The sequence below is a fragment of the Exophiala spinifera genome (genome assembly GCF_000836115.1).
Source record: "Exophiala spinifera strain CBS 89968 unplaced genomic scaffold supercont1.7, whole genome shotgun sequence".
NCBI classification, from domain to species: domain Eukaryota; kingdom Fungi; phylum Ascomycota; class Eurotiomycetes; order Chaetothyriales; family Herpotrichiellaceae; genus Exophiala; species Exophiala spinifera.
In genome coordinates, this window is record NW_015622519.1 from 1,373,489 (window position 1) to 1,391,150 (window position 17,662).

General features: G+C 53.8%; 5 protein-coding genes across 5 annotated transcripts; 1 reads left to right on the forward strand and 4 right to left on the reverse strand.

Annotated features, from left to right (window-relative positions):
- Positions 1 to 543: 543 nt before the first annotated feature.
- On the reverse strand, positions 544 to 2,004 carry PV08_09484 (uncharacterized protein; the record flags this gene model as incomplete). Its single annotated transcript, XM_016383801.1, has 2 exons — positions 544 to 1,838; positions 1,902 to 2,004. The coding sequence occupies 2 exons, from the start codon at positions 2,002 to 2,004 to the stop codon at positions 544 to 546; spliced, it is 1,398 nt and encodes a 465-aa protein (XP_016232424.1).
- Positions 2,005 to 3,263: 1,259 nt separating this feature from the next.
- On the reverse strand, positions 3,264 to 5,240 carry PV08_09485 (uncharacterized protein; the record flags this gene model as incomplete). Its single annotated transcript, XM_016383802.1, has 2 exons — positions 3,264 to 3,814; positions 3,869 to 5,240. The coding sequence occupies 2 exons, from the start codon at positions 5,238 to 5,240 to the stop codon at positions 3,264 to 3,266; spliced, it is 1,923 nt and encodes a 640-aa protein (XP_016232425.1).
- A 463-nt stretch (positions 5,241 to 5,703) lies between these two features.
- Positions 5,704 to 6,990, forward strand: PV08_09486 (uncharacterized protein; the record flags this gene model as incomplete). The annotated part of the gene is made up of 2 exons (XM_016383803.1): positions 5,704 to 6,521; positions 6,576 to 6,990. 2 exons carry the CDS (start codon positions 5,704 to 5,706, stop codon positions 6,988 to 6,990), a joined length of 1,233 nt encoding a protein of 410 aa, XP_016232426.1.
- Positions 6,991 to 7,074: 84 nt separating this feature from the next.
- PV08_09487 (acetoacetate-CoA ligase) lies at positions 7,075 to 9,232 on the reverse strand (the record flags this gene model as incomplete). Its single annotated transcript, XM_016383804.1, has 2 exons — positions 7,075 to 7,242; positions 7,301 to 9,232. The coding sequence occupies 2 exons, from the start codon at positions 9,230 to 9,232 to the stop codon at positions 7,075 to 7,077; spliced, it is 2,100 nt and encodes a 699-aa protein (XP_016232427.1).
- A 1,267-nt stretch (positions 9,233 to 10,499) lies between these two features.
- Positions 10,500 to 17,089, reverse strand: PV08_09488 (uncharacterized protein; the record flags this gene model as incomplete). The annotated part of the gene is made up of 6 exons (XM_016383805.1): positions 10,500 to 14,438; positions 14,501 to 14,710; positions 14,773 to 15,723; positions 15,781 to 16,401; positions 16,458 to 16,749; positions 16,800 to 17,089. 6 exons carry the CDS (start codon positions 17,087 to 17,089, stop codon positions 10,500 to 10,502), a joined length of 6,303 nt encoding a protein of 2,100 aa, XP_016232428.1.
- Positions 17,090 to 17,662: the final 573 nt, after the last annotated feature.

Below are 17,662 nucleotides of genomic sequence, written 5' to 3' on the forward strand. Positions count from 1 at the left end.
CACCGAGTCGAGACGGGGCGCACACTAGAAAAGAGAGAGGAAGAAGAAGAACAAGATGATGATGATGATGAGGAGGAGGAGGAGGAGGAGGAGGAGGAGGACGCGAAGATCGGGTCAACAACTGGAAATTGCAAATTTGGGACCTATCAAGCAAAAAATGCGTAGAATCACAAAACGTCGTTACAGGATCCCCGCCAATAGCACCAGCCAACCAACTGTTACCCGTATACCGGCACAGAAACTTGCAATAAGATCGAGAAACTGAAACCGTAGATGGACTCCTCGTAGTCCCAACGCCCGAGGATGAAACCCAGTTGTCAACCTGCACCTTGTAAATGCAGCCACGTCGAACGCCAATAGGGAAACAGAGACGAAAAGGCCGTTACAGATTCATCAAACCCTGGAAGGAAAAGGGCTCTCTGGAGGGAATGTCAGAGATGTGGGAAGTGCGAAGTAAGAGGGTGAGTATTGGACTCGGTGATACACCGTCATGCCGACAGATGGTCGCAATATGGACGGGATCAGGGAACCCCGCACAACAGTCTACAGCTCTTGTAAAGCAAAGACATTCTCATCACCAACACCAATGGAACCAGGAGTACCAGGGCGGTAGACGTGGATGTGGGGGTCAACGTCGACGTCGGCCTTTTCATTCTCATCCTTGGCGCTCTCACTCTCCCAGATCTCGATCGAGGCGTCGACCTTGTCGGTGGCGGCGTCAAGGTCGAGACCTGCTCCGACGAAGGGCACTTTTCCAGCGCCTTCGGTGCCATATGATGGTGTTGGGGCGCTCAAGATCTCGTTGAGAGACGGTGTGCCGAGCTCCTCGAGCACCTTGGCGGTCATGGTTGAGGCCTGGAAGGTAAAGTCACGAGACGCCGCAGGGGCGACCTGTGCAGCGTCTGCGGCTTCGTCCTCTTCGATATCCGTCTCGGCCTCTGCGTCCTCATCGTCGTGAACAAGAACCACACTTGTCGCGTCGAGACCGTCGGCGTAGAAGTTGGCGGGATTGAGATCAGCTAGTGGGGTGCGTGGCTCGTCGTTGTCGTCGGTGGCCATGATGTCTTTCTCCTCGCTCGCAGCGGCCGCGGCAGCAGCAGCAGCAGCAGCCGCCATGGACCGCGTAACAGGTGCAGACGGCAGCTCGCCGGGATCGACGTTCTCCTTTCCCTTGTCCAATTTCTCAGTCTTCTTGGAAGATGCCCGGCCTTCGTCGTCACTGATGTCCAGGCCGGTCGCGCTCTGTGTCATTGTCCACTCGTTCATGCGGTAGTCTTGCGTCTCTTCTGTCTCTTCGTAGATGTCGAAGAACCATGACTGCGGCTTGCTGGACTGGATCGTCTGGCCCCGCGACGATCTTCGAGAGTGCTGCAGGACCTTGTGACGGGAGGTGGATGATTTCTTCGTGCCGCTCAGTGCTGCGGACAAGCTGAGGGCGGGGGCCGGTGTGCCGCGAGAGAAGGACGGGAGGTTCAGGCGTCTGCTACTGGGTTTCAAGAAGCTCGAGCGGTGGCGTGTGGGAGACCGCCCTGCTGCTGCCTTGGCAGGGGCAGATGAAGGAGCGGTGCTCGAGGGTTTGCTGACATATGTGTCGAGTCGTGGATTGGGGGTCTCGAGGCGTCGTTTTGTGGACGTGGATGTGGATGTGCTGGGTGTGGTCGAGGTGACCGTCAACGAGTATCGGTTGGCTTTGGACGCGGACACGTCGTCGTCGAACATGGAGCGTTTGCGTTTGTTCAAGGAGTCGAGGATGTTGGGGTCGATATTTTCGCTGTCTGAGCCCATCTCGGGAGATGCAGCGCGACGTTTGAGCGAGGGCGCCGAACTGGGTGTGATGGCTACGCACAGTGTGTCAGTATGGCGGCTTGTTGTGGTTGTGCCTACACCACCAGGAAACTGACCATTCTGTCTATTCTTGAGGCTCTGCAGGCTTCGGACCTTGGAGTCGCTCAAGACACCGAAGGGTTGACGAGCTGGTGTGCTGATGGCAGCGAGCGTTGCCATTTTCCAAGATAGGAGGGGGTGTTTCTTCTTTCTTCTGCAGACGGTCCTTGTCAATGCTGGTCTGTAAGTTTTCGGACGAGACACACGAGAGGATGACGAGAGGATGACGAGAAGAAGGACGAGTACTGCAGAGAAGATGTCGAGGAAGTTCGAGGTGGACGTACTGTAGGAAAAGAAAGGGGACGGGTGATGGAGAGGTGGGTATATGGAGGGAGCTCAGACCCTGTAGGACGTACGAGTTGGAGCAGGACGTATTTCTGGACGCGAAGCTGGTGCAGACACGAGATCCTGGACTGGACACGCTGACAAGGAGGTCGACAGGCGGCGTGGAGAGGCCGATGGGATGGTAGCGCGATGGACTACTGCAGGCAATGGGCGAGATGTGAATGTCACGCTCCGGTTGCAAGGCAGCGATTGGGTCGTTGGCGGGCGGCCCGCGTTGGCAGTGAAGTGCAGATTGTCCGGGAATCACTTGAAGAGACGCAGGACTGGTAAATTGACCCAGGTCGATCAGAGAGCGAGAAGCAGAAGGTGGACGAGGTGGATGGAGGAGGCGAAGTCGAGACGCGTCAAAAGTGGAGACGCGTCGCGAGTTTGACGGGCGAATTTGCAAAGCCTCAAGTGCATATTGTCTGATCTCTGGCCGTGGGCGCGTAGACGACGAGTAGATGCGATCGGTGTCCAGTCGATGCCGGGTCTGTTCTTCCTTTTGTTGTTTTGTGTGTCGCCTTGTGGTTTTGGCCATGTATCGCAGGAGCAGTATCTACGTGAGACCTCAGTACTCCTGAACTCCCTGGTCGGAGGCTGTTACACCGCGCTTACTGAAGACTCGAAGAGGGCGATTTTCCCTACATATACGAAACTAGGTATGCATGCTTGCTATACTTGGCTGTTTCATTCTATACTCGAGGTTTCCACTGTATCGGCGGGTGAGGGTTTGGATACCATATATTCCGTGAATGACAATGTGAAGCGTGGCTCATGTTGTGCTATTCATCTGGGAGGCGGCCACGCCGATTTCCCCCCCCCCCCCTCCAATGTCGATCCTCCTCTGAATGTCTTCCACTCGCACTCACTTGGGCAGCACGCATTTCATGACATGTCCACAACGGCACGAAGAATCCCATTTCCCTACGTTCTCTCTCTTAACCCACGGCACAGAGGGCTACCGTGACGTCCAATACCCGTATCTGTGCTTTGGCCCCCGACGTCCTAGGAAAGGCAAGAAGTCGTTTGCCACTTCTGGGACGTTCTCGACATCACCGGCGAAGTCGCTTGCTTGCCGGCTCTGATTCAACCGGATGGTGACGCTTCAGAGATGCGGTCGGAGTGCGTTGAGGTGTCGAGTTCATTGAGTTGCTCGGAGTCACCTCTGGTGAGCAGTACGCCGAGTCGTTGACTTGTCGTTTGCTAGTCATGACAGGCGCCGTTGGCGTTATATTGTGCGAGGAGCCCATCTGACTTGGTGTGAATAGAGACCAGTCCAGCTCGTGGCCATACATTCTGATCAAGGAAGCTTGTGTGGCAAGGTCGAAGTGATGATTGATGTTGGTGGCCTGAGTACTGGTGCCACCGACCAAGTATGGGGTCGGGAACAAGACGTTGTAGCTATCTGCACCAACGACTTGCTCGAATGGAAGGGGTTGCAGCCACACTCCACTGGCACCCAGCGACTCTTGAATGTCCCTAACGATCGCGTGCATGGGCATCACCAGAACGTCGCCAAAGAGGCCTTGACCGATCACATGGCCGTAAACCTCACAAGTCTGGCTGTCGTAAACCCAGGCACCGCTGTCGCCCGCCTTCAAGCCTATGATACGGTCAGACTGTGTTCTTCCTGTTCCTTCGTTGATGTCTTCCTTACCTGGAGCTGCCAGTCCTGATAGCGTGTACAGGTCAGCAAACGCACCTTGGGACCCGAACATGATAGTGCTCTCCTGTTTCGACAATTTGCCGCGGATACCACATGCTCCTGCTCGAGCCACGGTGACATCTTTGAGTTGTCCTGCGGCGATGCTATCTTCTTTGGCCACACTGATAGGCGGGGGAGGCGGCGGCAAATCCGAATACGCGAACGCACCCGCCCAGTACTGGCTTGAAAGTTCAATCAGAGCCCAGTCTCTGTTGTCAGGTTTCAAACGCATGGAGTCTGTGAAAGTGTGCATGAACACCGCGCCAACATACTCGCCAAATGAAGTAGGCTCTTGATGCTCTTGTGCCTCTACTCGAGGAGCGTCAGGCGACGTCTGCCAACCGTCGATCTCGTAGTCATCGTCGTCATCATCGTCAGGCGCGAATGGATCGCGTAAGCAACCTGGTTCGAGTGTGTCGTCAACCACATTTTGGCGCTGGTCCTGAGATTCCAGGGAACTCTCGCTCTGCACGTCAACCGAATCGGAGCCCGTCTGTTCAACAGAACTTTCTTCCGGAGAATCATGAAGAGCAGTTTCGAAGTGGCCCACAGTCAGTCCGTACTGACGGATCTGACCGTCGGGTCCCTTGGCCTGCAACGTTCCTCCGAGGGTTGCAAATCTTGAGCCTTCCTCCATCATGATGAGGATGGACTTTTTGGAGTATGGATCGGGGTTTAGGGCGCTGTCGCATTGCGTCCATGCAGTGATCGGACCATGCCCGGAAAACAATTCCAACTGTTCTCGGATAAGTACCTCAAATCTGGGCCATATCTTATTCGACGGACTAAGTTCGTCTTTGATGTCTTTTTGCGCAAAGAATTGTTTGACAAGCTTGAGGATTGGCTTTTGGCAAGCAACAAGAATGAACGGTCGTGCAGATGTTTCCGTCTCACCCATGACGGCAATTCTCATCTCGACTGCAGCCGAACTCCTCTTCTGCCTGAGCAACAGTTCTGATAGCGCATAACCAAACAAGACCCGTAGATCAGCGAAACGGGCTTGCTCAATTGTCGTAAGAGTCCTGCTGTATTGTTTCAATACCTTCTTTTCCCTTGGAAACAAGCTTTTCTTGATATTTTTCGCTTTGTCCTTGAGAAATGATGTGCTTCCGTTCTCTTGGCTCAGTTCTGGTGAGTCGATGGTAGATCCGTAACCTGAATCTGGCACTTTGATCAGGCTTTGTTTATGCTCGTAGCGAGGAGTCTGGCAGACGGGAGACTGCGCGGCTCCGTCACTGTTTGAGCATTCGGCAGTGGAGGTCAACGCCGCGTCGATGGCTTCTGCTGCAGCTTTCGACCCCTCAGTAGGCAGATGCTTTGTCATAACGTTGGTGTTCAACATCAGGACGACTGAAGGAACATCTAGTAGTAGACGACTCGGGACTGGAGATCTGCGAAGGCAAATTGAAGCACTGACCCAGAAGAGTGTTTTCTCGCTATGCACAATTGATCGGGGGGATGCTGACTTGACAGAACGGATGATTGTTGATCTGTATCCTACCTGCAACGAACATAGCCTCACTCTCCTAGCCACCTCATTAGGACGCAGCGAGGTGATTTCGTCGAGTCGACCACTTGCAGGGGTCCCAGTGGCTGAGTCGAACACCGCCTGGTGTTTCGTCTGAAGCCACAACATCAGACGGACCAATTGTCTGGGTTCATGTAGGTCGGGCGCACTTCGCATCACCCAGCGTCTAGCCTTCCTGCAGCGTAGTGCGAGGGGAGCGCAGATATGTACTGTATGTATAGCAAGCTTTGCCCTCAGATTTGCTGGCACTTCTTTGACGATGAAGGTTCTCGGTCAGATTTCAGATCTCGGGAACCAGAAGATGGCCGTCCCAACAATGCCTTTGGCATATTGTTCCAAGGACCATCTGGATAGTTTGTTTCGATGTTTGTGGTCATCTCCAGCCTGCAACATAAGCCATAGTAGCTGCGCTGCTCCTTGTCAGAGCCAGTGGCATGACTGTTCTTTCCAGCAGACACAGAAACTTGGTCCGTATCTGAACTTCTACAAGCGGCTGGTGAGCAAATATGACACAAACCTCCCTCCCGGGGCACTCACCTCCCACTACGACTTGCACACGCTTATGCAGACGATTCGCTGCCACCCGGACCTGACGCGGGCAGAATTGGTCGAGACACACCTGGCCGATCATGCCGTGTGCAAGTCTGGGGTGGCGACAGAAGATCGTGATCGAGCGATCGACCTTGCCGTTCGGATTATGACCATGGTGAATTGCCAGCTCCAGAACAGGTCGCTGGGATATGTGGAATACGGAGCCACGTTCCACGGGTGGCCAGCGGAGACCACTTTCTGCGATTTCATGCAGAGCTGCTTTCCTTCGCCGTTGCCCGGAGGCCCGACCAGCAGCGACCAGGTCGAAACCGATGAGACGCTCATCAAGACGAATCTGACAGCAGTTCAGGTCATGAAGACGGCGAAGTTGAGATTCGAAGCCACCGACGACTTGCGGAATCATCTACTGGTTGACCGGAAGCGGCGGACCGTGCAGATCTTTCACCACGCTGCTTTTCTGAAAGAGAACCTGCGATGTACACGGGGCCAAGATCGGAATGCTACCATGACGGAGCAGCTGAAGGTGTAAGCATGAGGCCGATGGCGCGCCTCCAGAGCGAGCGCTAACTCACCTGATAGATGCGCAGTACCACGGCAGATTGCCCTCGAAATCCTGGATTCGATCCAAAAAGTGCTCTTCCGACACTCGGATGCCAAATCCCGGGCGATTTTGCGCTCTTTGATATCGAAAGAGAGTTTTGATCCGGAGTGTCTCCAGTTCGAGTACAGCTCACTACGTGTCCCAGGCGAAGAAGAAGTGCCATACCGCTACTTCGGATCTCGAATGGCAGAGCTGTACGAAGAGGTCGAGAACCCTTCTCCAGATGGCCTCTTTGAGAAATGGCTGGAACGGAAAAGCGGTGCCCGATACGTAATGCTTGCAACGTTGATTGGGGTGCTATTTGCAGTGCTGCTTGGGTTTCTGTCCTTGGCTGTATCTGTCTATCAGTCCTACATCTCATACCAGGCCTGGAAACACCCTGTGGTCGGGTGATTGGGAGCATTCCCCCCACGGCCTGGATGGTTGGCAATGCCTGTGTATCAAGCCATCTATCCAGGTACGCAGTGTACCACAATCCTACAGTTTCGCCTTTGTCTCGGCCAGATCAACAAGATTCTCATCCTTTGCAAACTGGTAATAATACTCCAAACACTGTGGGTTCGCAAGTGTTCCGGATGGTTTGATGACCTTGCCGGATACTATCTGCTTAATGGGCAATTCCACTTTCTTCAGGTTGACCGTTGTCTGTCACACATCCGTTAGCATCCGACCGTAGTTAAGTTGGGAATACCCAAGGACTCACTGGAATCTCCTTGGTTTCAAACACAAACTTGGGAACGTGTCGAGGACTGGTCTCTTTCCGAATAGCCTCCTTGACCTCTCTGATTAACTTGGGAGTGAACTCATGTCCAGGCTTCATCAACAAGAACAGAACAACTCGTTCATCGGTATCTTGCGGTCGCCTCTGTCCGACACAGATGCTGTCACTGATCTTGTCCGCAAACTTCGCTTCGATGATGTTGTATATCTCAGCCGACCCGAAACGGACACCGCTTGGGTTCAACACGCCGTCTGAACGACCCAAGAACATGACCTGTTTCGTCACGGGATGGATCATGATGAAATCGCCATGGGTCCAGACGTTGTCAAACCGCGCAAAATAGCTGTCAAAGTATCGTTTGGGTCCGTTGTCTCCCATGAACGTGATGGGCATGGTAGGGAAAGCCGCCCACGCCACCAGTTCTCCCGGTACGCCGTCTTCGACAGGGACAGGCTTCCCACTCTCGACAGTCTGTTCACACACCATCACAGGGACTCCGAGGGAACGGGATTGGCAACCACCCGAATACAGCGGTAGGAGAGGATTGCCACACCCAAAGCAGCCGGCCAAGTCCGTCCCCCCGGAGATGTTGTCCAACTGGGCTGAAGGTGGAAATCCCTCGTCGTAGAACCACTCAAAGAGTTGCTCCGAAAGCACCATGCCTGTGCTGGTTACCACCTGCAAATTACTCAGGTCGGTCACCTTCTTGGGGATGATGCCGCCACTCTGAAGGGTTTGTAAATATCTTGGGCTTATGCCCAGATGTGTCACCTTCTCCTGTCCTACCAGCTTGAGAAAGTCGGTGAGCCCGGGCACAAATGGGCTTCCATCGTACATGATCATCCGACAACCCGTTAGTAGCGCCAGTACACTGGACATATACATGATCCAACCTGTAGTGGTGTATTGTAATTGTATCGAGTCTGGTCCAATTTGGCGATGGAGTTGTGCCTCCCTGCGCCCGTTGAGGACAACGCCGCCGATGGCGTGGACAATGCACTTTGGCTGTCCTGTCGTTCCCGACGAGTAGACGACGAGAAAGGGATCGGCAAATTTCATCTCTTCGAACTCAAGCGCAGACGACTTGGCCGCAGACAGGAAGTCCGCCCAAGTCTGGGCTCGCGGAACAGAAGAAATGTCGACCGGAGAGTGTTCGTACCTTGCTTGGGCCACGATACCCTGGAATTCAGGCACGCCGCCCATGCCAGCCACGATGTCTTTCATCTTGGGCCGCAAATCGACTTTCTTGCCATTGTACAGTGCCGCATCGTCCATAAACAGATACCTAGGCTTGATCTGTAAGAGCCTGTCGAGGATGCCCTTGACGCCCATGTCCGTGCTGCTGGAGCTGAACATGGCGCCTAGCGTTGTGGCGGCCAGGAAGACCGTCAGGGTGTCGATACTCGTGCTTGAAACGACGGCAATCCGATCTCCCTTTCGTACCCCTCGGGCCTTCATGGCCTGCGACAACGAACCCACCCTCTGGCGCAGCTCTCTCCAGGTGACATGGCGGATTGGTTCGAGGAAGCTCCCCTCGCGCACCTGCGTGCACGCGATCTTGTCGTCTGCTTTGGCCGCGTCGACGACGGGCTTCCCGTCGCGCGTCCCGGAGAACAAAATGTTCTGGGCAAAGTTCATCTTCACGCCCGGGAACCATTTCGGGATCGAGTCCATGCGCGCGGACTCGTCGACAGCCTGGTCGGGGACTGTGCCCGAATAGACGACAGGGAAATATTCAAGCACGAATTTCCAAAAGTCGGAACGCTTCGTGCATGACCAGTCGTACACCTCGTGGTAGTCGCGGAACGCTCGACCCTGCCGCGCTTCGAGTGCCTTGATGAATCTGTACATTTCTGTGCTCTGTGGGTTGGGGTGTTCCCATAGTTTTCGGGGTATAGGGTGTTCTTCCGGCATTGTCGTTGTTCTGCGCCCTGTGGTTGAATATGGCGTATTGTCCGACGATAAGAACCGTTATCTCTCAGCGCTTCCGCTTCTTCTTCTTCTTCTTCTTCTTCTTCTTCTTCTTCTTCTTCTTCTTCTTCTTCTTCTTCTTCTTCTTCTTCTTCTTCTTCTTGAAGCTGTCTAAACACGAAATCTGCTCTCTCTCTCTATCGTGGTGTTGAAGTGCCCAAACACAATTTCGCAAGAGAGGATAATCAGCAACTGCAATAAAGGAAACTTCAATGTCTTCTAGCTGGCGTGTGTTTTCCACGGAGTAACCCTGTCACAAACGAACTGATTTCCTACTGCAAGTTATTAATGTGCTTCTGCGGCTCCTGGAGCCTCGGCAACAAACTGAACTCAAAGCCTCATTGAGTTAGCCACGAGTATTCCGGGGGGTGTTGCTCGATCCACCGGCGTCCCGCTTTTCGGGTTGGCACTGGAAGAAGGCCATGCATGATAGACGGACGGGTGACTCTACAGTGCAGAGAGTACCTATTCCCACATCCCACTCGGACGAAAGTGACCCCGCCATTCGCACCGGATCGGACGGTCAGGAGTGTCTACACCAGGACACTGGATAGTGGGACAGTGGTTTCGGATCCGGGTCCCGGAAACGAAACAAGCCTAGTTAGCGAGCCCCTCCTCTTCCCCCCCCGGAGAGGGAGAAGGTTGAGGCGTCCCGAATGTCAGAAACCTGGGACGCAGAGAGGGTTCCTGATCTTTATCACCCGTCGAATATCCGTCAGTTTCCCATCTAACGACTGTCTTACTACGCACGCGGATCACCATTACGCCTGGTGGCCTCGGTGAACACTTCATACGTGAATGTTGCCATGACTTTCGTGGAGGGAGACCCGGGACCAGCTCAGTCACCAATTCGGCACAACCCCCCTTCCCCCAAAACACCCCGATACTAAGCGGCAAGACCCGTAATGTGTCGTCCAAGTGCTCACGGAGAGCGATTGCAGGAGGACCAGTGGGTAGAGGAGCGTCACCGAAGCCTAAGTTAGTGAGCGCCAGGCACACGCCGTGTGTACTATGTCCCCGGAGTGGCGGAGTACAACGCATCAATTGAAGGACTCGATATGGGAGTTTATGGAATCAGAGGATGGAATCTGCTCTCTATACCTGTACTAATTTATGAAACCCTGTCCGGCCGATCCCCCTTCCTACCTTGACCAATGTCACAATTTCACATCATGTCCAATCCACCATGTATGTCTCCGAGAGACTGTCCTCAGGCCTTGCTCATGAACGAAGCGACCGCATCCTGCATGATCCTCGCTGTCTCACGAACAACCGGTGGAGTCACAAGACTGAAATGATCAGCATCATCGACGACGTGCGCCTCGACCTCTCCCAACAGCTTGTCCCAACCATTAGGCCCGAAGTTGGTTCTCTTTCCATAGAACCATGCCACCAAGCCGAGCCCTTCATCTTCCATCACATTGCCGTCCATATGCTCGACATCCTCCGCCCACTCTGGAATCTCCAGATTCTGCTCCTTGATGACATCAATCATGCCCTTTCGAGCCCAGATCACCACCGTCTTCAACGGTCGTCTACCCTCGGGCATGGGCTGAGCATGATACACCATGAGCTGCTTGACCGTGCTGAGTAAATGTTGCCGGAGGGAGTCGGAAAAGTTCCCAAACGCCTTTCCGGCTCTCTTGATACCGACCGTCAATCCTACCTGGTCAAGCAATTCCATCGTGGGTTCCATCCCATCTGGCATGGGTCTGGGGACACGCATATCCAGAAGGATCAACCCAAGCACCGTCTCACCAGCATCTAACAAGATGTGAGCAGACTCATACGCGTATGCGGAGCCGGCCGACCATCCGCCGAGCATGTACGGCCCCTTCGGTTGGGTCTTGCGGATTGCTTGGACAAACAACTGCGCCATCTCGTGGATGGAGATTGTGTATTCCTCTGGACAGTGAAGGAACGGTGACTCAAGCGCGTACACCGGAAGCCTAGTTGGGAAGAAAGGCAAATGAAGATAAGCAGTGCTACTTCCGGCCCCGTCAACCAGAAGAAACAATGGTGTCAACTTTGACGATGGTCGTCCCTGGAGCAACACCACATTGCTGAAATATTTCTTCGGCTCTTTAACTGGTCCAGGCTTTTCCAATGGCTGTGAGGGAGCGGCTTGGGGCGGTGCCGCACTCGCAGCGTTTGGAGATATTGCCGCAGGTGACGTGGTGGGAGGCGAAGCACTCCCGTTGGGCGAAGCCAGATCCTCGACCTGTTTCTCTTGGACAGTGACTTCTTTCTTTTGCTTAGGAACGTCTTTCTCTGGCTCCGGGACTTTTCCACCGTCTGTGGGCGTCGACTCTGTCATCTCGAACAATCCTTTCTTCATCGCTCCGACTGTCGGGTGGACAGTGAAGAATGCAGCAGGTACAGTGATGTTGGTTGCCTTCTTGATGGCGTCGATGATGGCCACGCTCATCAACGAGTCAACGCCCATGTCCTCAAAGACGGTGTCTTCGTGCATATCTTCGACGGGATACCCAGTCTCTCGAGCTATGGTATCGAGGGCGACAACGAAAATGCTCTCCACATCCAGAACGCCAGCATCAGAAGTTGCGGCAGAAGAGACCGGTATTTCCAAGTCCGAGGACCACGGCGTGCTCACACTGGTGGTGGCAGTGCCAGAAGAACTGTAGTATGCATCCGCTGAGATTTCAAGGTCAGACGCTGATGAAGACCTTTCCAACACTTTCGCCGGCGCATGGGTTGCAGGCTGCGAGGGCTCCCGGCCAAAAAGAATGGTGTGCAGTATCTTCTTGGGCATCCTTTGGAAAGAGGCACCTGCAAATACCCCAACTACCTTCTCATCATCGAAGATGTAGACATCGCCCGTCATGATGCCTTTTCGTCGCGATTGTCGCATGCGGACATAGCTCATATACGTCGTGGACTCCGAGAGCTCACCAAGGATCCGCATACTCTTGACGCTGGAAGAGAAGTATGCGATATCATCAGGCGTGTCGACGCTCCCATTGAGCAGAAACCCGGCCAATTGGGCCAGGGGATCAATCCAGTAAGGGGCACAGCTGAACTTTGCACCGCTGGGTACGGACTTGAAGTTGACCACTGCGACACCGTCATCTTCAGGTCCCAGAATCACTTCACTCATGCCTTGGTACTGATCGCTGTACGTGACAATATTGTTGAACAGCTTGTACACATATCGGCGTGACAATTTCTGGCCTTTGCCTGTTCTTGCCGTGTCACGAATCGACTCGATTCGACTGCGCACGAGATAGGCAGTGTCGCTCCATCCCTCCAGCCACTCAGCGGCATCACCGTACTTGACGATACATTCACCATGATGCTGTGCGTGGTTTTGGGTCACAGAGTTGAAAGAGATTGCGACAGTCCAATCGTTGGACCGAGCATAGGCTTTGGCTTTAACGTGCACCGACTGTTTCGCTCCCCGGTCAATCAACGTTAGCGCCTGCGTGATGGTGAGATCTTCGATAGAGATCGGAGGGACAGTCGCGCCCGGATGAAGCTTCTGGTGAACGTACTGTCCAACAGTGATGGCCATATCGGCAAACACACTAGTTGGACAGACTTCTCTGCCATTCACAACGTGGCCTTGCATGACAGCAAGGAGGTGCGGTTCCGATACCCTTGATGAGAACTCAACAGACATCTCGTTTGCCGAACGCGTTTCCGATACAACCTGCTGAAGAGTTGTGGTAGGAAAGCCTTGCACTTTAGAGGCTTGGTCATGTTTGTTGGCGAAGTGTTCGTCCAAAGACGCAGTCACAGGCTCCTTGAATGTTGTCCAATAGTCCTTCACATCGAACGGATATGTAGGCAGGTTCACCACGCTGAGTGTGGTTGCATGTTCGCCATGGAAGGCCCTCCAGTCGACGGCAACGCCACGTTTGTACGCCAAAGCAAGCGATGTCGAGATGGTCTTGAAGTTATCTTCCTTGGCTCTGAGAGAAACCAGACGTTGAGCTGCAGGAATCTCGACCCATGCGGATGCGAGACCGAGACACACTGGACTTGGGCCGACTTCAAGCCACAAAGGCTGGCTCTCCACCGTGGCTGTATCTCGGCAAGCATTGATTGCTCCCAAGAAGTTGACCGGTTGACGCATTTGTCTTGCCATGTAGTTGGCAGAGAAGGTTCCTGCTTCGAGAACAATCTTGCCTTCCAGCGTTGACGCAACAGGAGTCGAAGGCTTGTTGTAGACGACTCCGCGTGCCATGTGCTCGAACTCGGTTGACACAGCGTCCATCTGTGCCGAGTGGAAGCCATATGCATTTTTCAGCATGTCTGTCTTGACTCCTGCTCTGTCGCATTCGTTTCGCAGTGCCTCGACATCCTTCATTTGGCCACTGACCACGGTACTGGAGGGGCCGTTGATACACGAAACCTCACATCTTGCCAGGCCATCGGTGAACTTCTCTCGAAGCTCCAACACACCTAGCTTGACAGAGAGCATGCCATACGTGCCAGCTGAACAGTTCTTTTCGACGAGGCTGGCACGTTCTCCGACCAGATAGAGAGTGTCGCTCACCGACAGGACACCTGCAATGCACAAAGCAGCGTATTCGCCCAGACTGTGACCGACGACGATGGAAGGAGTGACGCCCCAAGACTTCCAGGTCTTGGCCAACGCAATCTCAAGTGCTACGATGGCGAGCTGAACCTGGGAAGCTGACGCTTTCTGCATGTCGGCAATGTCATCTGCTATCAGATCCACGAAAGACGGAAAGCCAAAGGCCTCGGCCTGTTTCTGCGAAGCCAAGACAGACTCGCGAAATGTCCGACAATGCTGGAAGAGTGTCCTACCCATTCCAGCATATTGAGCGCCCTGGCCAGTGAAGAGAAATACCGTTGGGGCGTTATCCACACTTCGCTTGGTTTCGGTAGCGAAATCACCTTTGACCATGCTCAGCAGATCATCCGCGGAGGAACTGACATAGGCGGCGCGAAAGATGTCATGGCCTCGTCGCGCAGTGCTCGTGTATGCCACATCGGCAATGTCGAGCACATTTTTGGACAGGAAGGTTGCAAATCGCTGTTTGACGTTGGCCAATGCGTTGCTGCTCCTCGCGGAGAGGGTGACGACATGATATCGACGAGGATCTTCATCCTTCTGTGGTTTTGTCGGAGCGTCTTCAATGATCAGACTCGCGTTGCCACCCTTGGATCGCATATCGTCAGCTTCACTCTCAGCCTGCACTCGACTCCTGGGATGCTACTTACCGCGGCATCAAAATTGTTCAGCAGTATTCTGCGAACGCCGTCGCTGGTGCTGCTTGGCTCGAAAGGCACCGACTGGTGTGGAATCTCAACATGCAGCTGTTTCAAAGGTGGATAGTTGACGTTCAGCTTTGCAGGCATGCCGACCTGTGGAGGAATCTCGTCCTTTTGGAACATGAGACAACACTTGATGAGTGCCGTCACTCCGGCAGCCTACAATGTTTCGTTAGCTTGAATCTCCGCATACTAGGGACATACATGGACAATGAACGTACCGCTTCGCAATGGCCCAAGTTCGCCTTGACTGAGCCCACATACAGAGGCGGCAACGAGGTGGGTCGGTCTTTGCCGAGCACGTTGGCAACCGAGGTCATCTCTGCAGTGTCCCCTGCTTGGGTGGCTGTGCCGTGGAACTCCACATAAGAGATGTCACGAGGCGCTAGACCTCCCTGTTGCAAGAGTTGGGTATACAATTTCTGCTGAGCCGTCGTGTCGGGGTGGGTGATGGACACTGCTCCTGCATTGGCATTCCTAGCACCGGCGCGAATGACACCACATATGTTGTCGTTGTTCTGAAGAGCGTCGTCGAGACGTTTGAGTACAACGACTCCGACGCCTTCACCACGGCAATAGCCGTCCGCGCTGGCTTGGAAGGTCTTGCAGCCTCCCGTAGACGACAGAAAGCCACCTTTGCTGAGGCCAGAGTAGGGTCGGGGAGAGGAGAGAATTGAGCCTCCGCCGACAACGGCCATGTCGCAAGCCCCGGCATTGAGCTCGTATGACGCCAAAATGATGGCGGAGCAGCTCGAAGCACAAGCAGTGTCGACGCTGTAGTACGGACCTGTCCACTTGAAGTGATGATTGATGCGGCCTGGTGAGAATGCTCTAGCGACACCGGGGACATAGTATATGTCGGTGCCCTCGTTGTTGTTGATCTCTTTCTGGTCGTCTGCCGTCTGGCCGAAAAAGCTCGCAACACGACGGCCTCCCTGTGGAAGTTCGCCGTATGGTGCCTGGCCGGCCATCTCCAGGGCTTCATACGTCGTCATCAGGAACAAGCGTTGCATTGGGTCCATCTGCAAAGCTTCGCGGGGTGAGAGATTGAACATCCGGCAGTCGAATTCCCCGGGGTTCTCAAGGAAACAACCGTATTTGGTGGAAAGGGAATTCTTCTTCACGCCAGAGGGGTCATAGTAGTCGTTTATGTCGAAGCGAGAGCTTGGAATCTGCGCGGCTGTCATTAGCACGTTGAAAGGAGAACGCACTCCGTGTCGTCAACATACCTCACTATGGAGATCTTTCGCTTTGTGGATCGTCTCCCACAGTTCTTCCATGTCTTTACCTCCAGGGAAGCGTCCAGAGTATCCGACAATGGCGATGTCGTGACAGAAGGTTCTCTCTCCAGATGAAGTTGCGGCTGTTCCTACAGTTTCGTGCAATGTGTACGCCGAACGATTTGTTTCCAACAACCTCTTCAACAAGGTGATTTGTGTGGTAGGTCCGATGACTGTGACGTCGAGCGAGTCTTGCTTCAGCCGCTGCAAAACAGCTTGCACGGCATCGGTGACTTGCAAAGTATTTTGGGATATGTCCATGAGCATCTCACGAAGCAGCTGTCTCAGATTGGCGCACCGGTAAGGCTGCAATGAGGAAGTGCTAATGATTACAGCATTTGGTGAAGGCTGTAAATCGTGGAATGACGAGGATCCGATAATGAAGTCAAGATCGAGCTGCGGAAGATGGGGAGCATGCACCGCTCCCCCAATCGCCAATGGCAGATGTGGTGCGGAATTCAGCTCTTCGGAAAATGCGAATAGCTGCTTCAGCGTTGAGGGGGGGCCGCTAAGTGTCGTCCATTGATCAGCAACAACGCTGAGATAGGCTGAACGATGTCGAGGTACAGACTAGTGCATCATCAGCACGACAGCAGAGTATGGATTGTGGCAGTATATCATCGTACCTGAGCTGCATGAAAGCTTGCAATGATCTCTCGCTGTCTATCAGCCGGCAACGAAGTGACAAGATATCCCCAAGTGCTTGTTTGAGGAGCATCTTCAATGCTTCTCGAGCGATGGGTGGCTTGAGCGCCACATCGAACCACGAGAGCAACAATCACCAGTGATATGTCGAACAACTCTGCGGTGGAACGTGCTACGGATGCTGCAGCGGCTGGCAACAGACCGGTGCAAAGACCGAGCATGTAGGTCTCCCGTCTGTCTGTTCCCAACACCTCTGGGTTGGCAAGAGTATGACTGTGAAACCGAGTCAGCTTCCATCGAGACGAGATGCTGCTGGCACTTACATCAAGAGTTCTCCCAGGCGGCTGATGCAGACCAGTGTCATGTTTACCGCTCCACCGGGGAGCTCTTGTTTTGCCCATGTCTCCGCAAGGTCGATGATGGTATCGAATTCCGGCCAACGCTCACGTTGCTCTGAAGGTAGCGAGGACGTTTCCAACTTGACTACTCTGGCAGCCTCTGAGAGAAACTGCTGCAGTGTTGGTGATGATCTGGCCTGCCGATGCAGATTCTGTAGAGCAGGCAAGGGGGATACGACTTCGTCCCCGAAGAAGAGAACGTGCTTTGGATGCATCTTGGATGACCAGACTTTGTTCTCCCTGGCAACTTCAGCCTGAGGTAAGGAAGAGGAAGAGAGTTTCAGCGGCATGAAGATGAGATATGTTCACGGCCTTGCCACCTTGAGCCAGGTCGAACTCGACCTTCGACAAAGACGGGGTGTCTCCGACCTGTCTCACTTCTCGCCAAGAGACATCATTCTAGCCCTGTTACACCCATTGATCTTCTCTCGTGTCGTTCTGGCCATCCTGCCACATCTCTCCTTCTCCCGTGTCTATCTCAAAGCGGGCTGTTGTCCTCTGGATCGACCCACGTACGTGCCCACAGCTAGCGATGTGTGGTTACTACCATGGCTCTCGGTCAGCACAAGGGTGGTGCCCGCTTCCAACAGGATGCTGTTGCACCCATCCTTCACCTGTCCCTAGAGTTCTCAACAAAAATGCTAGTGCATTGACATTGAGGTATGTGGTCTGTCTGCAGGACATGTGAATAGGTCGATGGTGAAATTACAATACGCACTGACATTACAATACGAGACCAAGGGGTATGTGGATGTGAGTACGCCTTATCAACGATCTATCACACAATC